At 42.4% G+C, this 19,082-nt stretch overlaps 1 protein-coding gene across 2 annotated transcripts in view; it reads left to right on the top strand.

Annotated features, from left to right (window-relative positions):
- The window catches only part of atp2c1 (ATPase secretory pathway Ca2+ transporting 1), a 122,123-nt gene that overhangs the window by 58,464 nt on the left and 44,577 nt on the right, over positions 1-19,082 (top strand). For both annotated transcript variants that reach the window (XM_033048773.1, XM_033048782.1), the window contains exons 6-10: positions 439-500; positions 1,580-1,688; positions 15,218-15,373; positions 15,575-15,643; positions 16,364-16,439. In XM_033048773.1, the coding sequence (XP_032904664.1) occupies positions 439-500; positions 1,580-1,688; positions 15,218-15,373; positions 15,575-15,643; positions 16,364-16,439 (472 nt within the window). The remainder of the gene's footprint in view (positions 1-438; positions 501-1,579; positions 1,689-15,217; positions 15,374-15,574; positions 15,644-16,363; positions 16,440-19,082) is intronic.

Below are 19,082 nucleotides of genomic sequence, written 5' to 3'. Positions count from 1 at the left end.
GGTCCCAAGGCTTTCGGATAAAAGGTTGTGCACCTGTAGTAAGTTTGCAGATGACAAAAAAGTAGGTGGTATCATAGAAAGCAAAGATACTTATCAAAAATTACAGCAGGATTTTGATCAGTTAGGCAAGTGGGCTGAGGAATGTTTAATGAAGTGCAATGCAGATAAGTGTAAGGTGTTACACTTTGGGAAATCAAAGTACTAGTAATTAAACATGAGAAGTAAGTTTACTTAAAGTGTTCTTCTGCATCTGAATGAGTAGTTCATGGTCCATTGAGATGAAACAGGAACTGATCTGTGTGCAAATAATATCATGTTATCTTAATGAAATAATCATGTTATGCATTCTGTGCATATTTTTAAACGTGTGCTCTATTTTAAAATGATGCAAATTTTCATGTGCAAAGACATCATTGTATTTTTGCGAATATCCGACAGGAATATCGGTCAGAAAAATCACTCGAAGAGCTCAGCAAATTGGTTCCTCCAGAATGCCATTGGTATGATCTTTATTTCCCCGAGTTGTTCTTTTCTCTAGTGTTCTTTCATAACATATGCCTGACAGTGGCAAATGTAAGCTGTATGGTGTTGTTATCGCAGGAATTGATAATTGATTCCATTTAGTGTCATATATGCCATAAGAATTTAACAATTGTTTAATGTGCTCAACAGAGGCTAATTTTTCCTGTTGCAGATTTATTTTATTGCTAGTCGGCCCTTTCAACCAACCTATTTTTATTGCTTTTTGGTCTATTGCTAGTGGTTTCCCCACTGATAGCCACACATCCAAGATATATATCACTGCAAATTTGGAAATTTTATTCTGCAGATCCATGTTCTGTGGACAAAATTTTTTTATTGGTGCCAGCATGGAAACTTGGGGAACAACACTAATTGTCATCTTAATTCATCACCCCGCCATTGCCACTACTATTTTTCCTTCTGGTTTTCTTTGCCAGTTCCCTATCTATGCTGCCAGAAACCATTTAACTATGCTTCAGTTTTGCTAATTAGTTTTCTGCATGGGACTTGATCAAATGCTTTGATATTTTATGTATCCCCTTCATTAGTCTTCTCTATTACCTTATCAAAAAAAAAGGTTATTGAAATATGATTCGAAGGTTAGGCATATACCACTTTTGTTTTTTTCATCATCACTTTTCGTTTATTATTGATGGAGGTTTGGCTTCCTTGCTTTTTTTTTCCCCTTTTATGACCAAATCCATTCTCCTCATTATTAGGGAGTTCCTAAACAGTTGTAGAAGCTTGCATGAATAAACAGGGCACAACATTTGATTTAACAATTGTTTAACTTGATACATTTCCTAGAAGGCAATAATCAAAGCAACAGGAGATGCTCTTGGGGCTCGGCTGGGGTACAATGTCGGGGTAGGAGTTACTCTTAAACTAAATCTTGGTACATCTAAAGTTGGACTAACACAGAATGGTAACAACATTCCCTACCTCTACTGAACAAGAACAAGGCTCACATAAAAACAATAACAATGTAATGTAATGAATTGGGCTTCATTTTTTTTTGTTCACTGTTTTGGCTTGAGTTTTTCTTTATTTACCCTAGTGTAAGGGAAGGAAGGGTGGAACACTTGCTTGCCCGAGAACTGGTTCCAGGCGACACTGTTTGCTTGACTGTTGGTGATAAAGTGCCTGCTGACCTGCGTTTGTTTGAGGTAATGAATGGGTCTACCAAAGTTATATTTTTGTTTTAATGTTGTAATTGCACTTTGTTCCACAATTTCTTTAAAGCGATGATAAAATTGCAATGCAAGATTTTTGAACTTTTCTTTAAAATGTCACATTGCCTTTGAACATTGATCAATTTATTCTGTTACTTGATCTCTTGCTATTACAAATCCTCAGTGATACCAATAGTTAATTTCCTACTCGACTCCTTGGAGGAAACAGTGATCTTTAATAGTTATGTTCTAACTATCAAGCAGGGGCAGTCTGGTGTTTTTTTTAAATTAATTATTTGAAAATAATCTGTCATGTTATTGCATTTGAAGAATGGATGCTTTTGAGTTTAAAATTCTAATATTGATTAAATAAATTTGGAGGCTTTTTGGTTCTTCAGAGGAGTTTATATTTGTAATATTAATAATGATGAATGTAAAAGTGCACTGCTTCAGATAAAATGGTCATCTGGTGAAGTTGCAACAGGATAATATAACCATATAACAATTACAGCACGGAAACAGGCCATCTCGGACCTTCTAGTCCGTGCCGAACACTTATTCTCCCCTAGTCCCATCTACCTGCACTCAGACCATAACCCTCCATTCCTTTCCCGTCCATATACCTATCCAATTTATTTTTAAATGATAAAATCGAACCTGCCTCCACCACTTCCACTGGAAGCTCATTCCACACAGCTACCACTCTCTGAGTAAAGAAGTTCTCCCTCATGTTACCCCTAAACTTCTGTCCCTTAATTCTCAAGTCATGTCCTCTTGTTTGAATCTTCCCTACTCTCAATGGGAAAAGCTTATCCACGTCAACTCTGTCTATCCCTCTCATCATTTTAAAGACCTCTATCAAGTCTCCCCTTAACCTTCTGCGCTCCAAAGAATAAAGACCTAACTTGTTCAACCTTTCTCTGTAACTTAGTTGCTGAAACCCAGGCAACATTCTAGTAAATCTCCTCTGTACTCTCTCTATTTTGTTGACATCCTTCCTATAATTAGGCGACCAAAATTGTACACCATACTCCAGAATTGGCCTCACCAATGCTTTGTACAATTTTAACATTACATCCCAACTCAATGCTCAGATTTATAAAGGCCAGCACACCAAAAGCTTTCTTTACCACCCTATCTACATGAGATTCCACCTTCAGGGAACTGTGCACAGTTATTCCTAGATCCCTCTGTTCAACTGCATTCCTCAACTCACTACCATTTACCATGTACGTCCTATTTTGATTTGTCCTGCCAAGATGTAGCTCCTCACACTTATCAGCATTAAACTCCATCTGCCATCTTTCAGCCCACGCTTCCAAATGGCCTAAATCTCTCTGAAGACTTTGAAAATCTACTTCATTATCCACAACCCCACCTATCTTAGTATCATCTGCATACTTACTAATCCAATTTACCACACCATCATCCAGATCATTGATGTACATGACAAACAACAGTGGACCCAACACAGATCTCTGTGGCACCCCACTAGTCACTGACCTCTAACCTGACAAACAGCCATCCACCATTACTCTCTGGCATCTCCCATTCAGCCACTGTTGAATCCATCTTGCTACTCCACCATTATTACCCAACAATTGAACCTTCTTAACCAACCTGTAAAACACCATGCAATGGAGAGCTAAGCAATTCTGCATAAAAAAAGGTCTGTTTTGCATGTACAGTCCTGTGTTGGAGCTTCACCAGATGGGCATCTAATTTGAATGGTGATAAACAATTAAACAGCTAACTGGAGGAAGAAGCTCCAAAAATATTCCTGATCTGAGGCCCAGCGTATGAGTGCAGAAGCATTTACAACCATGTTTAGGCAGAACGATTGAATGGATCATTAATCGCAACTTCTGAGATGGTCAGGCAGCATCGAGATGGTGAGCATCGCAGCATTTGTAAATAAAAGCAGGATTGCTGGAAGAAGTCGCAGACAAGCAACATCTGTAGAAAAACAAAGTTGGGTTTGCGACCTTTTGTCAAAATTGGGGAATGAGAGATCTTTAGTTTTAAGTCACATAGAAGAAGGGGGTGGAAATGAATAGGACAAAGGTAATATCTCTGATAGGATGAGCATCAAGATTAGCTTGGAAATGAATGGTAGATGAGGTTATTCAGTTGGTGGGTGTCGAGCTTCTGCTGTTGGAATAATTCAGGTCACACAGTATGACAAAGTATTACAAAGTATGACTCATAACATGAGTGACACTGATCTACATCCTCCCTCTTAAAGAATTAAATGTCAGTACAAAACCCTTGACTAAATAAGGCATGCACAGCAATTGATAATAAGCTGGGGGAAAGTCAAAGGTACTTCACGGTGGGCTTGCAAACACGACCAGCACATGTGCGATAAAAACCATCTCTGTTTGTCCCCACCTGGGACAGAGCCAGTGGCTTCACGGGTGACGGAGATTGAACCAGCATTCCTGGTGATGAAACAGGGGACTGCAGCATAGGTGGAGGGGGCGTCGCCACTGGCAAAGAAGCCGCTCCAGAAGTGGGTTGTTGTGCTGGTGTAGGTGGATCAATGCCGCTGGACACGGATGGCAGTACACTTGTACGGTCTGGATTATACGGAGGTGGAGTCAGCTCATTCACAGACAGGATATGTTGTCTGTTACGCCTATAGGTGCCACTGACCACATATGCGCGTGGCTCAGAAGCAGTTACAGATATTACACCGATACGGTCATGTCCTTTGTCAGTTTGCAAACAAACCACCTTGTCCCTTGGTTAATGGTGGCAGCGGCCTACTTGTCTTGTCATACCACTGTTTGTGAATGTCACACTTTTGTTGTAACCTTGACTGGACTTCCGATGGTGCAACCACCTGTGGGATCAATGCGGGAGATGTTGCGTAGGTTGAGCAGATCCAGGTACACACGGAATTAGCTCTGTACGATCGTTCCATGAGCTGTTTGGCACTCTTGACAGCCCGCTCAGCTAGTCCATTTGACTGTGGATATTCAGGGCTGCTGGTGATGTGGCGAAAACCCCAGTGTGCATCAAACTCTTTGAATTGTTGGCTGGTAAATAGACTGCCGTTATCAGATAACAGTATGCACTGAGATCCGTGGTCTGCAAAATGGCGAGTAAGTTTCGAAACTACCCCGCGAGAAGTGGGGCTGCTAGGAAAATCAATGTCAAACCATCCAGAATACGAATCGACAAGTACCAGGTACTGCTTGCCATGCCATTCAAATATGTCAGTTGCCACTGTAGACCACGGGAGAGCAGGAGCCGGATGTGAAAGAAGTGGTGGCTTTTGTTGATGAGGTGCCAAGCTGTTACACACTGCACAGGATGCAGTGTGTAATCTGGGAGTTAGATGTGGCCCTTGTGGCTAAGGGGATCAGAGGGTATGGAGAGAAGGCAGGTACGGGATACTGAGTTGGATGATCAGCCATGATCATATTGAATGGCGGTGCAGGCTCGAAGGGCCGAATGGCCTACTCCTGCACCTAATTTCTATGTTTCTATGCCACATTCTCGGTGATGTATTCGGCCATGCCAGGACAGTAAAACATGTTTCTTGCCCGTAGGACGGTAGCTTCAGCGCCTGTGTGCCCTGCATGGACAGCGTCAAAATACTTGCTTTGCAGCGAAGCAGGGACCACAGCCTTATGTCCTTTTACAATAATGCCATCCTGCAGCACTAGCTCATCGCGGACCGCAAAGAAAGGCCGAAAACTGGTAGTGGAATGTTGTATTGTTTGTCTGGCCTGCCGCGCTGAATGACAGAGGCAAGCGACCGTAAGGTACTGTTAGCAGCAGTGTGGGCAACCAAATCCTCCACACAGGACGAGGGAATAAAGGACACAGTCATTACGATAAAGTCATCTTCCGGCGATGACGGGCCCTCACAGATCTTCAGGGGCGCAAGCGAGAGAGTATCAGCCAGGTGCATATTCCTACCACTTTTGTAGGTCAGAACAATGTCATATTTTTTAAGTTGGAGCAGCATCCACTGTAGGCACCCTGGAGAGGCATGAATTGGTTTGTTAAAGATGCTGATCAGAGGTTGTTGATCGATTTCAATAGTGACCATATGTCCAAAGATAAAGTCATTAAATGTCTTGCAGGCGAAAACAACTGCCAGTAGCTCTTTCTTAATTTGGGCGTAGCGTTGTTCTGTGCCAGTTATAGTGTGCGAGGCATAGGCCTTCAGGCTTATTGCCGCTACCGTCATTTTGATGACATGCTGCGCCTAGTCCGTTTTGTGAAGTGTCACAAGTCAGTGTGACCGGTCGTTTAGGATCAAAATAAGTGAGAGTAGGAGCACAAGACATCTGCTGCTTAAGTGTCGAACGCCCTCTGCTGTTGCTCGTGCCAGCTCCAAGCAGTGTCTTTCTGTGTAAGCTGGCGCAATGGGGCTGATATTTCAATGAAGTCCGGAATAAATTTGCTCAAGTAGTTAACCATGCCAAGGAATCTTTGTAGACCGAGCACATCTGTGGTGCTGGGAACTCGTTGATGGCACTGGTTTTCACCGGATCAGTTTTTAGGCTGTCCTTAGTGAACACATGGCCTATGTATTTCACCTCACTTACCCTGAATTTGCATTTTTGAGGGTTTTAGCTTGAGGTTGATGGCCTTGGTGCGATCCAGGACCTTTGTCAGATTAGCATCGTGTTCTTCGACAGTACGTCCAGCAACGAGGATGTCACCCACTGCAAGGGAGCATGGGTAACCTGCAAACAACTGCTCCATAGCTTGTTGAAATACTTCATTAGCAGAGTTTATGCCAAAAGGCATGCGAATAAATCTGTATCGCTCGCTCGGTGTGCTGGTGGTGGTTAACTTGGAGGAGTTGTGTTCCAGCAGAATCTGCCAGAATGAACTCTTGGCATCTAGTACAGTGAATACAGTTGCCTCAGCCATCTGCGCTGCAATCTCTTCCACAGTGCGCATGGGATAATGAGGTCGTTTAATGGCTGTATTTAAGTCCTTAGAGTTGATACAAGTCCGTATTTCGTCTTTATTCTTCTTCGTTGCCACAACCATGGTGGAGACCCAATCCGAGGGGTCAGCGACGGGAGCAATCACACCTGGAGACACCATTCTGTTGAGTTCACTTTGAACACGGTCCCGCATAGCATGGGGATTCTTGTGTGCTGGACAGCCAACTGGGATTATCTCAGGGTGAATGGTAATTGTGTTCTTAACAGGCAACCTGCCCAGCTTGTCGTCAAACAAAGTTTTGTATTGTGTCAGGATTTGTTGGCTAAAATCACAGGTTGTAGTCAGATGACAAACAGAAGGGCTGAAAGGGACAAGTCCCAGGTTGTGACAAGCGTTGGCACCCAGCAGAGACGGCACATCCTCACGAACAACATAGAAACTCAGGTTGTGGACACGTGAGTTAAGACGGCAGGGTAACTCGACTTGACCGATAGGGTGCACTGGACCTCCTGCAAATGGCAGAAGGGAGGCAGCCGTAGGAGTGACAGTCTCTGTTTTTCGTAACTTTTTCAACACAGCTAGACAGATCACATTACATCTGGCCCCTGTGTCAACTTTCAGGTAAAAGTTCTTGCCATTAACGAGCAAAGCGACCTTGGGGTCTAGTTGTTTGTGTATTGAATCAGACAAGGAATGCACATCCAAGACAAAACCTTCACTAGCAGCCTGCAAATCCGTGGGAGCTGGTTGAGACCATTCAGAGAGCAAGTTCTCACGGCCAAGTGAATTAACAGATTGCCTTGTTTGCACTCTGTTGCTACGCCAGCGGCAGCATTTGAAGAAATGATTCCTTTTGTTACAAAATCAACAACATTTTCCATACGCAGGGCAATGGTCACGAGCAGCAGCATGCGAACCCCCACAGTTAAAACAATTATCTATTAGTCTCATGATAGTTGTCAGGCACTTGAGGAGAAAGGTGAGAGATTTGATAAGACATGCCGGCAACATTCCTTTCACGACCTGCAGAGTGCCCCAAAGCTTTTGTATGAGCGTCAGCCATTTCAGCAATGCGACAGCGGTTTTCAGCAGTCTCTAGAGTAAGCTCAGCATCCCACAGTAACTCGTCACGTAATTTATCATTGCGGACACCATAGACCAAACGGTCACGGACTAGGCTATCACATATATCCCTGAAATCGCATTGACTGGCAATGTGCTTCAACACACTGACATACATCTCCACAGGTTCACCCTGTCTCTGGCTTCTGAAAAAGAGCGAATGCCTCTCCATGACCAATTTAGTGCGTAACTCACATAACTGTTGGAATTTGCGTAGTGGGCAATCGGGGTCACGGATAGACTCAGCGGGAGCGATCTGGGCACCAGCTGGGTCAAACCTAGCCGGTTCATAATGAAATCTTCTGGCACGTCGGGTAGCTTCTGTGTCTGCTAGATTAAGAAGAATTGACACTCGAACACCGGGAGCAGCAGTAGGGTGAGCCGCTTCAATGTAAATCGAGAAATCTACTTCAAATATGCACCACCTTTCTGCGAGTCTTCGTCAAACACCAGGATCTCTGGTTTTCTGAGAGCAGAAGCCAATTAAGCAAGGAGTGAGTCCGTATAACCATAACCATATAACAATTACAACACGGAAACAGGCCATCTCGGCCCTACAAGTCCGTGCCGAACATTTATTTTCCCCTAGTCCCATCTACCTGCACTCAGACCATAACACTCCATTCCTTTCCCATCCATATACCTATCCAATTTATTTTTAAATGATAAAATCGAACCTGCCTCCACCACTTCCACTGGAAGCTCATTCCACACAGCTACCAGGGTGCTGTCCTGTGCATGGCTGCCCAGCCAGCAGCTGTCTGTCTCTTCATCTTTTTATTTTTTATTTTAGTTAGTTAAGTGTTTTGTTTGGAGGTCTAGACTTTTTTATGTGGGGGGTGGGGGGGGGGGGGGGGTGAAGGGGGAAACTACCTTTCAGGGTCCCTACCTGGTCGGAGAGGCAGCTTTTCTCCGGGCTGCAGTTTCGACCCGTCCTCACGGCCTACCAGCGGGCCTGGAGCGGCGTTTCCTGTCGGGGACCGCCCAGAACCTCGGCTTCGGCAGCGGCACAGCGCTGGAGCGCTATCGCAGAGCGGGCGATGCCTTGCCAGGGTCGCCGTGCTGGAGCTCCGGTGAGCTGAGGATCGCTGGGGAAAACATCGCGGAGCTGCGGGACTGTGGAGCGACCAGCTGCAGGCGGCGGCACTGAACTTTACACCGGGAGCCTGGGATCTCTAGATGAGATCGCCAGTTGTGGAGCTCCAACCGGCGCGGCCTTGTTGGCTTCAGTTGGCCGCGGCCTCCAGTGCGGAAGTGGCCGTTCCAGGGTTCCCAGGCCGCTGGGAGGACTCTCCCGACGCTGGAGCAACATAACCCGGCGAGAACGGCCTGGAACATCGGGCCTCTGTAGAGGCAACTGTGGAGGCCTCAATGGGCCCGACTATGGGTGAACTGGGGTTGGGGACTGGATTTTGTGCCTTCCCTCATGGTGGAAGCCATTGTGGGGGGATGTTCTTTGTGTTTAAGACTCTTATTGGTGTTCTGTCTGTATTCTTTTTTTGTGTGCTGCAAAATGGCAAGAAGCTTTTCACTTCACTACACCTGGGTGTATGTGAATGTGACGAATAAAATACCTTTGATACCTTTGATACCACTCTCTGAGTAAAGAAGTTCCCCCTCATGTTACCCCTAAACCTCTGTCCCCTAATTCTGAAGTCATGTCCTCTTGTTTGAATCTTCCCTACTCTCAATGGGAAAAGCTTATCCACGTCAACTCTGTCTATCCCTCTCATCATTTTAAAGACCTCTATCAAGTCCCCCCTTAACCTTCTGTGCTCCAAAGAATAAAGACCTAACATTCAACCTTTCTCTGTAACTTAGTTGCTGAAACCCAGGCAACATTCTAATAAATCTCCTCTGTGCTCTCTCTATTTTGTTGACATCCTTCCTATAATTGGGCGACGAAAATTGTACACCATACTCCAGAATTGGTCTCACCAATGCCTTGTGCAATTTTAACATTACATCCCAACTTCTATACTCAATGCTCTGAATTATAAAGGCTAGCATACCAAAAGCTTTTTTTTACCACCCTATCTACATGAGATTCCACCTTCAAGGGACTATGCACAGTTATTCCTAGATCCCTCTGTTCAACTGCATTCCTCAATTCGCTACCATTTACCATGTACGTCCTATTTTGATTTGTCCTGCCAAGATGTAGCACCTCACACTTATCAGCATTAAACTCCATCTGCCATCTTTCAGCCCATTCTTCCAAATGGCCTAAATCTCTCTGTAGACTTTGGAAATCTACTTCATTATCCACAACACCACCTATCTTAGTATCATCTGCATACTTACTAATCCAATTTACCACACCTTCATCCAGATCATTGATGTACATGACAAACAACAGTGGACCCAACACAGATCCCTGAGGCACCCCACTAGTCACCTGCCTCCAACCTGACTAATCTAAAAGGTATCCTCTGACACCATGTCGAGCTTCTGCTGTTGGAATAACTTAGGTCACACACACTGATTAAGATCCAAAGACTTTATTAGTGTTACAGCATAGGTAACTTCATCTTAATACGTAACTCAAGACTGAGCGAGAAAGGGCAGAGAAGCTTTCTATTAATCTAGTGGGCGTAGCTACACAGTATGACTCATAACATGAGTGACACTGATCTACAGTGGGTTAATGAAGGAAGTGAAAGAATGCAATAACTATGCAATGCAAAGCTGTGGGAAATGTTTAGCTTGTCAAGGAAAACCTAAGCTGATATTACAGATGGATGACCTACAGCCGAACTGCCCAGTTCTGTGACAGAAGATAAGGTCTGGTTTCTCAAGTTTTACAATGGATCTTGTGTAACATGGCACATGACCACTGGTGGCATAAAGTGCAGGGGGGGGGGAGGAGAGGGGGGCCTCACTTGGGTACACGCCCACCCGCAACCTCACTTGGGCCCGGCGCCTGGTGGGGAGGCTGCTGCTCTATGAACTAGGTAGGTGCTGCCTCTACCCCCTCCCTCTGCCCCCCCTTCCCTTTCTGCCCCCCCTCCGTCTCTGCCCCCCTCTCTCTCTATAGGGAGTGGTGAATATTGGGACCTATGGTTGAGTGGTGGAGTATTGCGTTTGGCAACCAGCCCTCCACTGTGACGCTGCACGCCCCCCCCCCCCCACCCCTCAATCTCTATCCCCCTCCCTCTCCCTCTTTAACCCCCTCCCTCTCCCTCTCTACCTCCCTCCCTCCCCACCCACCCCCCCCCCCCCCTCTCTAGCCGCGTCTGCGCAGTTGGGGGCTATGCGTGAGTGGATAAGGTGGGGGAAGGGGTAAAAGGAGCAATGGAATAATATTAATATAATATCAAGGGGGGGGGGTTAGTGTGTGTGATGTGAAGGCCCCCCCCGCAACCGCTCGTTGAGGGGACGGGACCCAACGGGTCCCACTTGGTCTAGTTTACTTCAAAATCTTACCAACCATCAAAGTCGGGCTAACCGGCTAAGTAGTAATTAAATGAGCAGTGGAATCTATGTGGACTATAGAAATTTGGGGAGAATAAAATAAAATTATGGTATGCAACAGTAACCTTTGTCTGTCGTAATCATCAATGCTGTCCAGCCTGGATTAATCCATGTTTTTCTAATGCACGTTTACTCTCTCTTCAAATTAACTTCAGTAATTTTGACATTGAAGTTAAACTAACCAGTCTGTAATTGCTCTGTTTATCCCTTCTCTTATTTAAACAATAGTCCAACATTAGCAGTCCCCTGGTCCTCTGATGCCATTCACATAGCTGGGAGGATTGAAAGATGCTTAGAGTATTTGCAATTTCTTTCCATTCTGTTAACTACGAGGGAGAAATTTCATATCAAATGGAGATGTGGCATCCTCTCAGAGGAGCAAGCAGAGATCAGATATTAAGGATTTGCCATTGCTAGGCCAATAGTTATAATGCACCTGGTTAGAAGCTGTCTTAAAATGGCCAAAGAAAACAAATAACCTTACTATGAGTAATAGGAAGAACACTGGGTAGGTAATATGTTCCTGAGGTGTGTTATGTATGGTATCCCTGCTGAAGTTCTTAACGTTTGGAGAGAGATTTCCGATGCAAATTGACAGGGTCACCTCCCCTGTTTGACAATAGTAGGAGATGCCAGAGGTTTCTTCAAGTTTCCTCTGAAATCCCCAAAATAAGCAGATTAATGGGTTATTTGGCTTTGGTAAATTTCTCTGTGTCGATGAGTAGTAGAATCTATAAGGACTTGATAGAAATTTTGGGAGAATAAAATAAAATTATGGTCAGCATTGGTTTGGTGGGGCAAAACACCTATTTCTCTATTGACTGACTCCAAAGCTGTTATGTGTTCATTTATCATTGTTAATTTACTATTGCATCTTTGATGTGATTTTCAAATCTACCATCAGCATCTTGCAGCTTTGTGGAGACCTTTTGGAATTTTGGTATCTCGTTTAAGTCAAATTTTATATAAAAATCGAAATAGTTTAGTTCAATAATGTATTAGTTTCCCTGAAGGTGTCTGAGTTTATTAATTAACTTTTGTTCATTGCATAGTTGTAGATCTGTAATAGCTTGTTCCCTCGATGTTTTGCTGTGCCACTGATTTTCGAAAGCCGTCACTTAAACTCTCCATGAATTCACCCCTTCTATATCACTGCTATTTTTGTTTGCCCTATCTACATGCGGACTAAAATTCCCATGTTCTACGAACCTAGTTGCACGATACTCATAATTTTCTGTTTTATAATTTGCTCTACATTGCTGACACCTGTTTTTTTTTTTCTTCTACACTTTGCTGTTTTGTTCCAGTCAAAATTATTCTACTACTTGATTTTCTGAACCAAGATTCTTTTTTTTTAGAGTCATACAGCCCTCTGGCCAAACTTGTCTACATCGACCAAGTAGCCCATTTATGCGAATCCCGTTTCCTCCCGTTTGGCCCATATCCCTCTTAAATCTTACATTAAAAACATGTGGTTATGTATGGTACATTCCCCAACTTCTTCATCTAGCAGCTCGTTCCATGTATGTACACTTATATGTATGAAAAAGCTGGTTCCTATTAAATTCTTGATTCCTCGACTGTGAAGAAAAAGGCTGTGGGCATTCACCTGTGACAACCCATTGAATTTAAGTTTATTGCTAAGTGGAGGAAAATAAACTAAGAAGAATTCCTTTAGTAACTGTGAATGAAGGGGAAAGAGCCCAACACTGAATTCCTGGCTGCCTCGCGGACACAGGAATCTTAACATAGGTGAAAGCTTTTCTCCAGCTATGGTCAGTGGCTCAAGTTCTACAAAGTCCTACTTTCAGGTGTCTGTATCCGAGTTATTATTATTAATGCTACTCCTGTTTTTTAATTTACCCATCTCTTCCAAAAGTTAAATATCGTAGGACCGCTCCTTGAATACTGTGTGTGATATTGCTGGTGTTATCAAAAAATGGATTTACTTGCCGTAGAAGGAAAGCAGCTAAGAGTCACCATAATGAGTCATAGGATGATGGATTTATTGTATGAGGAAAGATTAAATCGAGTGAGACTATAAGAATAAGAGGATATCCTATAGGAAACCTACAAAATTATTTTTTGCCATCCCTGCACACTAGCACTATCCTATACACTAGGAACAATTTACAATTTTTACCAAAACCAATTGACCTACAAACCTGTACGTCTTTGGAGAGTGGGAGGAAACCAGAGCACTCGTGGAAAATCCATGCAGTCACGGGGAGAACGTACAAACTCTGTACACACAGCACCCATAGTCAGGATCAAACCCGGGTGTCTGGCGCTAGAGGGCAGTACCTCTACCGCTGCGCCACCGTGCACCCTATCTAATTTTCTCAATGTAGTACTCATCTTTGCAATTAATCTTGACCTGCTGATCTGTTTATTCCATGTTCAGAAATAGATCATCTTTCATACAAATTGCTTAATGTTAAAAGACTAAAAGCTGGTATTTTTTGCAGTGTTTTGAACGCACTTACGAACAAACATGGCTGTAAATGTTTTTAACCAGTACGGTTTTATGACATTTCATCAACCTGATTTGTCGCATGTGAATGTGTAAAGGGGCTGTCCCACTGCGGCGACCTAATTGGCAAGTTTAGGAGAGTATGAAAAAGTGTCATGTTGAAGACCTCCTTCGACTATGTGGAAGGCCTCGTTTGATCTCCTTTGACTATGTTGAAGACTAGCTTCGACTAGCTTCAGGAAAATTGGACAAAGAATAGTGGAGAGTGAAGACCGACCTCCTTCGATCTCCATTCGACTATGTTGAAGACTATCTACGACTACTTTCGACTACCTTCGATTACCTTCGACTACCCTCGATTACCTACGAATAACATGCCGACCTACAACGACCTACCTCGACTACACTTGCGAGTAAAAATAAATCGATTTTTTTCCATGGCGACCTTATTTTACTCGCGGGCATTTTTCAGCGTGTTGAAAAATACGCCGTGACCTAGCTGAGGCCTCGAGTACGCGGGGACTACTGAAGGAGAGTTACAAAGACCTCCTAGGACCTCGTATCGACCATGCGAGTATGTCGAGAGCAAACTCTTCTGAACTCTCTGTGGGCAGAGCTAGGGGTCTGAGCTATAGGGAGAGGTTGAGTACACTGTGACTCTATTCCTTTGAGCGCAGGTGGATGAGGGGTGATCTTATTAAGATGTATAAAATCATTAGAGGAATAGATTAGGTAGATGGGGTAGAGTCTCTTGCCCCGAGAAGGTGAATCGAGGACCAACGGACAGGTTTAAGGTGAAAGGGAAAAGATTTAATAGGAATCTGAGGGGTAACAATTTCACACAAAGGGTGGTGGTTGTATGGAACAAGCTGCCAGATGAGGTTGTTGAGGCAGGGATTATCCCAACATTTAAGAAACAGTTGGGCAGGTTCATGGATAGGACCGGTTTGGAAGGATTTGGACCAAACGTGAGCAGGTGGCACTAGTGTAGCTGGGACATGTTGGTGTGGGCAAGTTGGGCTGAAGGTGCCGGTTTCCATACTGTATCATTCTATGACTCAAACAAAACTTAAAAGTATATAGAAAGTTAGCACCAAAGCACTATTTATTTAATGGAATTCTAGGGATTGGAATAATGAGATTAGCTGGTTGAAAGCATGCCTGGTTGTTTTGAAAGGGCATTTCAGCAGTTTAATCAGCATTTTCATGAACCTCGTGATCTGGTGCTCTCCCTTGATAGCCACCCCAAAATCTTATCACTTGTAGCTCTCACTTAGATGTGCCCACATCCTCAGGCTGTGCAAGACCTGGCTTCTGTGCATCTGCATAAAGGAGATAACATGTTTATATTTGTATGACCTATTCTGGAAGAATGCATTTGAAAACATTAAATAAAGTCATAACTAAGTTCAATTGTGATGTAGCTACCATTGAAATCATTTGCCAGAAATGTTCTAGTATTTGAAAGATATGAGAAACTTGTCGGGGAATATTTGTTTGATTTATATGTAACCAAATAATATTCTTTTGTCTTAAGGTTGTGGATGTATCCATTGATGAGTCGAGCCTTACAGGAGAGACTTCACCATGTTCAAAGTCAACATCTCCGCAACCAACATCCAAGAATGGAGACCTGACATCCCGAAATAATATTGCTTTTATGGGCACATTGGTTAGATGTGGTAGGGCAAAGGTAATTTTGACGAATGAACTTGTTTAAATATAAATATAAATGAATAGGATTTTGTTAAGTCAACAGATTGGAAATAATTATTGAATGATTTCCTTCTATGTAACAACACAAAATGCAGGCTCTCCAAGCTAATTTAATCTGGAATACAGTGTAGCATGTTCCATGTAATAGGTTGTTTACATTCTATCACTTTTTTTCCAGGGCATTGTTATAGGGACAGGAGAGAACTCTGAATTTGGAGAGGTTTTTAAAATGATGCAGGCTGAAGAAGTAAGTTATCATTCATTTATGTATTAGTCATTAAAATGTTGCATTTTTCCTGTTCTCAGGGAAGTTTAATTGCAGTGAAACATCCGCACTTTCATACCCACATTATTTGTTGAGAGCTGTTGCATTTCAACATTGAAGGCGAATGCAGACCTAAACTTCTTTAAAATTCATTAGAAATATTGTATTTTGAAATTATCTTTAATTTAGCCGTTCAGATTATATTGGTTTTAACCTTGAAAGCTGTCATTTCCTAGGAGTTTGGCACCTTAATCTAGGATTATATTAAAAGCAAACATTGCATATTTAGATCTGGAAAAATTTTGTACTGCAGTAATTATGTCGCTGAAATGTTTGGAGTGTATTCATTGCTGTCATCTTAGGGAGTGATCCAAGGCAGGAAGTTAAAGAATTAAACGAGAGGGCTGATCATTTAAAATTAGATGTTATATTAACTTTAAATGGCCTTCCCCAGTTTATGGCAGGGTTTAATTACCATTTATAAATTGAATTGTTCGCAAATCATGAATATAGCCGTTAACCAAATTCTCACACAGCAGAACCCCTGCAGTAGCTACCAAATTCATCTCATCGATTCCCCAAATGCTTGTTTGTATTTATGGATTGTACATTGTCTAGCGTTTGTAAGCTGGGGAGGACCTGCATCATAGTTCAAACCATCTACTTATTTTATCCTTCAAATTTGTTTTCATTTTTTTTTAGGCGCCCAAAACACCATTACAGAAAAGTATGGATCTGCTCGGAAAACAGCTCTCATTGTATTCATTTGGAATTATTGGTAAGCGGAACAATTTTAGATGTTAAACCCTCTTGAGGATGGAATTGAATTGCATCCGTTATCTGTTTTGTATTCTATTGATTTTTTATATTTCAACTGTTTAATGTTGAAATGAAGTATAGAGTGTATTTCATGAATAACAGAGAAAATTGATGATTTGTTAGAATTAATTGGACTTTGAACGTCAGATGCATGTTTAAAAGGCAATTGCACTTATTTACAGTGCCCTACATAATGTTTGGGACAAAGACCCATCATTTATTTATCTGCCTCTGTACTCCACAATTTGAGATTTGTAAAAGAAAAAAATCACATGTGGTTAAATGCACATTGTCAGATTTTATTAAAGGGTATTTTTATACATTTTGGTTTCACTGTGTAGAAATTACAGCTGTGTTTATTCATAGTCCCCCCATTTCAGGGCACCATAATGTTTGGGACACATGGCTTCACAGGTGTTTGTAATTCCTCATGTGTGTTTAAATGCCTACTTAATGCAGGTATTAAGCACCAAGTCTTTCCTCCAGTCTTTCCATCACCTTTGAAAACTTTTATTGCTGTTTATCAAAGTTGTGCCAATGAAAGTCAAAGAAGCCATTGTGAGAAACAAGAATACAACTGTTAGATACATCAGCCAAAATCAACTGTTTGGAACATCATTAAGAAGAAAGAGAGCACTGGTGAGCTTACTAATCGAGAAGGGACTGGCAGGCCAAGGAAGACCTCCACAGCTGACGACAGAAGAATTCTCTCTCAAATAAAGAAAAATCCACAAACACCTGTCTGACAGATCAGAAACTTTTCAGGAGTCAGGTGTGGATTGTCAATGACCACTGTCCACAGAGGACTTCATGAACAGAAATACCGAGGCTACACTGCAAGATGCAAACCACTGGTTAGCTGCAAAAATAGGATGGCCGGGTTACAGTTTGCTAAGAAGTACATAAAAGAGCAACCACAGTTCTGGAAAAAGGTCTTGTGGACAGATGAGACGAAGATTAACATATCAGCGTGATGGCAAGAGCAAAGTATGGAGGAGAGAAGCAACTGCCCAAGATCCAAAGCATACCACCACATCTGTGAAACACGGTGGTGGGGGAGTTATGGCCTGGGCATGTATGGCTGCAGAAGGTACTCACTTATCTTCATTAATGATACAACTGCTGATGGTAGTAGCATAATGAATTATGTAGTGTGTGGACACATCTTATCTGCTCAAGTTCAAACAAATGCCTCAAAACTCATTAGCCGGCGTTTCATGCTACAGCAGGACAATGATCCCAAACATACTGCTAAAGCAACAAAGGAGTTTTTCAAAGCTAAAAAATGGTCAATTCCTGAGTGGCCAAGTCAATCGCCTGATCTGAACCCAATTCAGCATGCCTTTTATATGCTGAAGAGAAAACTGAAGGGGACTAGCTGCAATACAGGCCTGGCAGAGCATCACCAGAGAAGACACCCGGCAACTGGTGATGTCCATGAATTGCAGACTTCAAGCAGTCATTGCATGCAAAGGATATGCAACAAAATTCTAAACATGACTACTTCCATTTTTCATGACATTGCTGTGTCCCAAACATTACGGTGCCCTGAAATGGGGGAACTATGTATAAACGCTGCTGTAATTGCTACATGGTGAAACTAAAATGTATAAAGATGGCCTTTAATAAAATCTGACAATGTGCACTTTAACAACATGTGATTTTTTTCAATTACAAATCTCAAATTGTGGAGTACAGAGGCAAATAAATAAATGATGGTCTGTCCCAAACATTATGGAGGGCACTGTATCAGATTGATAACTAAGGCCAAAGCATTAGTAATTGAGCTCAAGGCTAAGCTACTCCTTTGCAAATATTTTGACATTACACAGGTTTAAGAAATTTTAATATAACACTAGTGTTGCTTCTTAGAATGATGTTAGCATGGAACATCCTTATAAAGAAGCAAAACCTTTTGAAGAAAAATTTAGTAAGGATGCTTTGAAAACCAAGCACTGGTAGTTTCCAGGTATGTGACCAGGAAACTACCAAATTATCAATAAAAATCCATCTAATTTGATATATTCTTCAAGGGAGGAGGTTCAGCCCATGTGACACCTGACCCACAGAAGTGTAATTGAATCTTGTTTCCTTCTGACATAGTCATTGCATAAAAACTCCAATAATCTGCCATCCAGCTGTTGGACAATTCCAGTGATTTGTAACTGGCTTATTGGGTTCTGTTTTCCACGCTTCCTTTAACTCACCAGCTACCCATTTCTCATGCTCCATGTAAATTGTAGCAAGTAGGAAATGAGAAACATAAGTGTGTATGGGTGTTAATGAGAGTAATATCCATAAATGTGCCAGTTTGGCACACTAAAATCCTGAGGATGCTACGTCATCTTGGTTTTACAGTAAAGTGGAACATTATTCTCTGTATGATCAGTTAAAGAGAAATACAGGAATATCACCTCCCCTGTACATAATTTTTTTTGACCTTGTAAGAGGCTTTGGCCGTTCCCTCCGTCAATGGGCAGGATCGTCTGGAGCATTCTCTGTTGAAATTCAACTGTCAACAGGAATTTATCATAATGTAATGTTTGCTTAGTGAAGGTAATCAAAAAAAGGTATGAGCTAATTTAAGTGCAGACCCCACCAT

Source organism: Amblyraja radiata, chromosome 2, assembly GCF_010909765.2.
Source record: "Amblyraja radiata isolate CabotCenter1 chromosome 2, sAmbRad1.1.pri, whole genome shotgun sequence".
Taxonomy (NCBI): domain Eukaryota; kingdom Metazoa; phylum Chordata; class Chondrichthyes; order Rajiformes; family Rajidae; genus Amblyraja; species Amblyraja radiata.
This window is presented reverse-complemented; position numbering and strand designations above follow the sequence as displayed.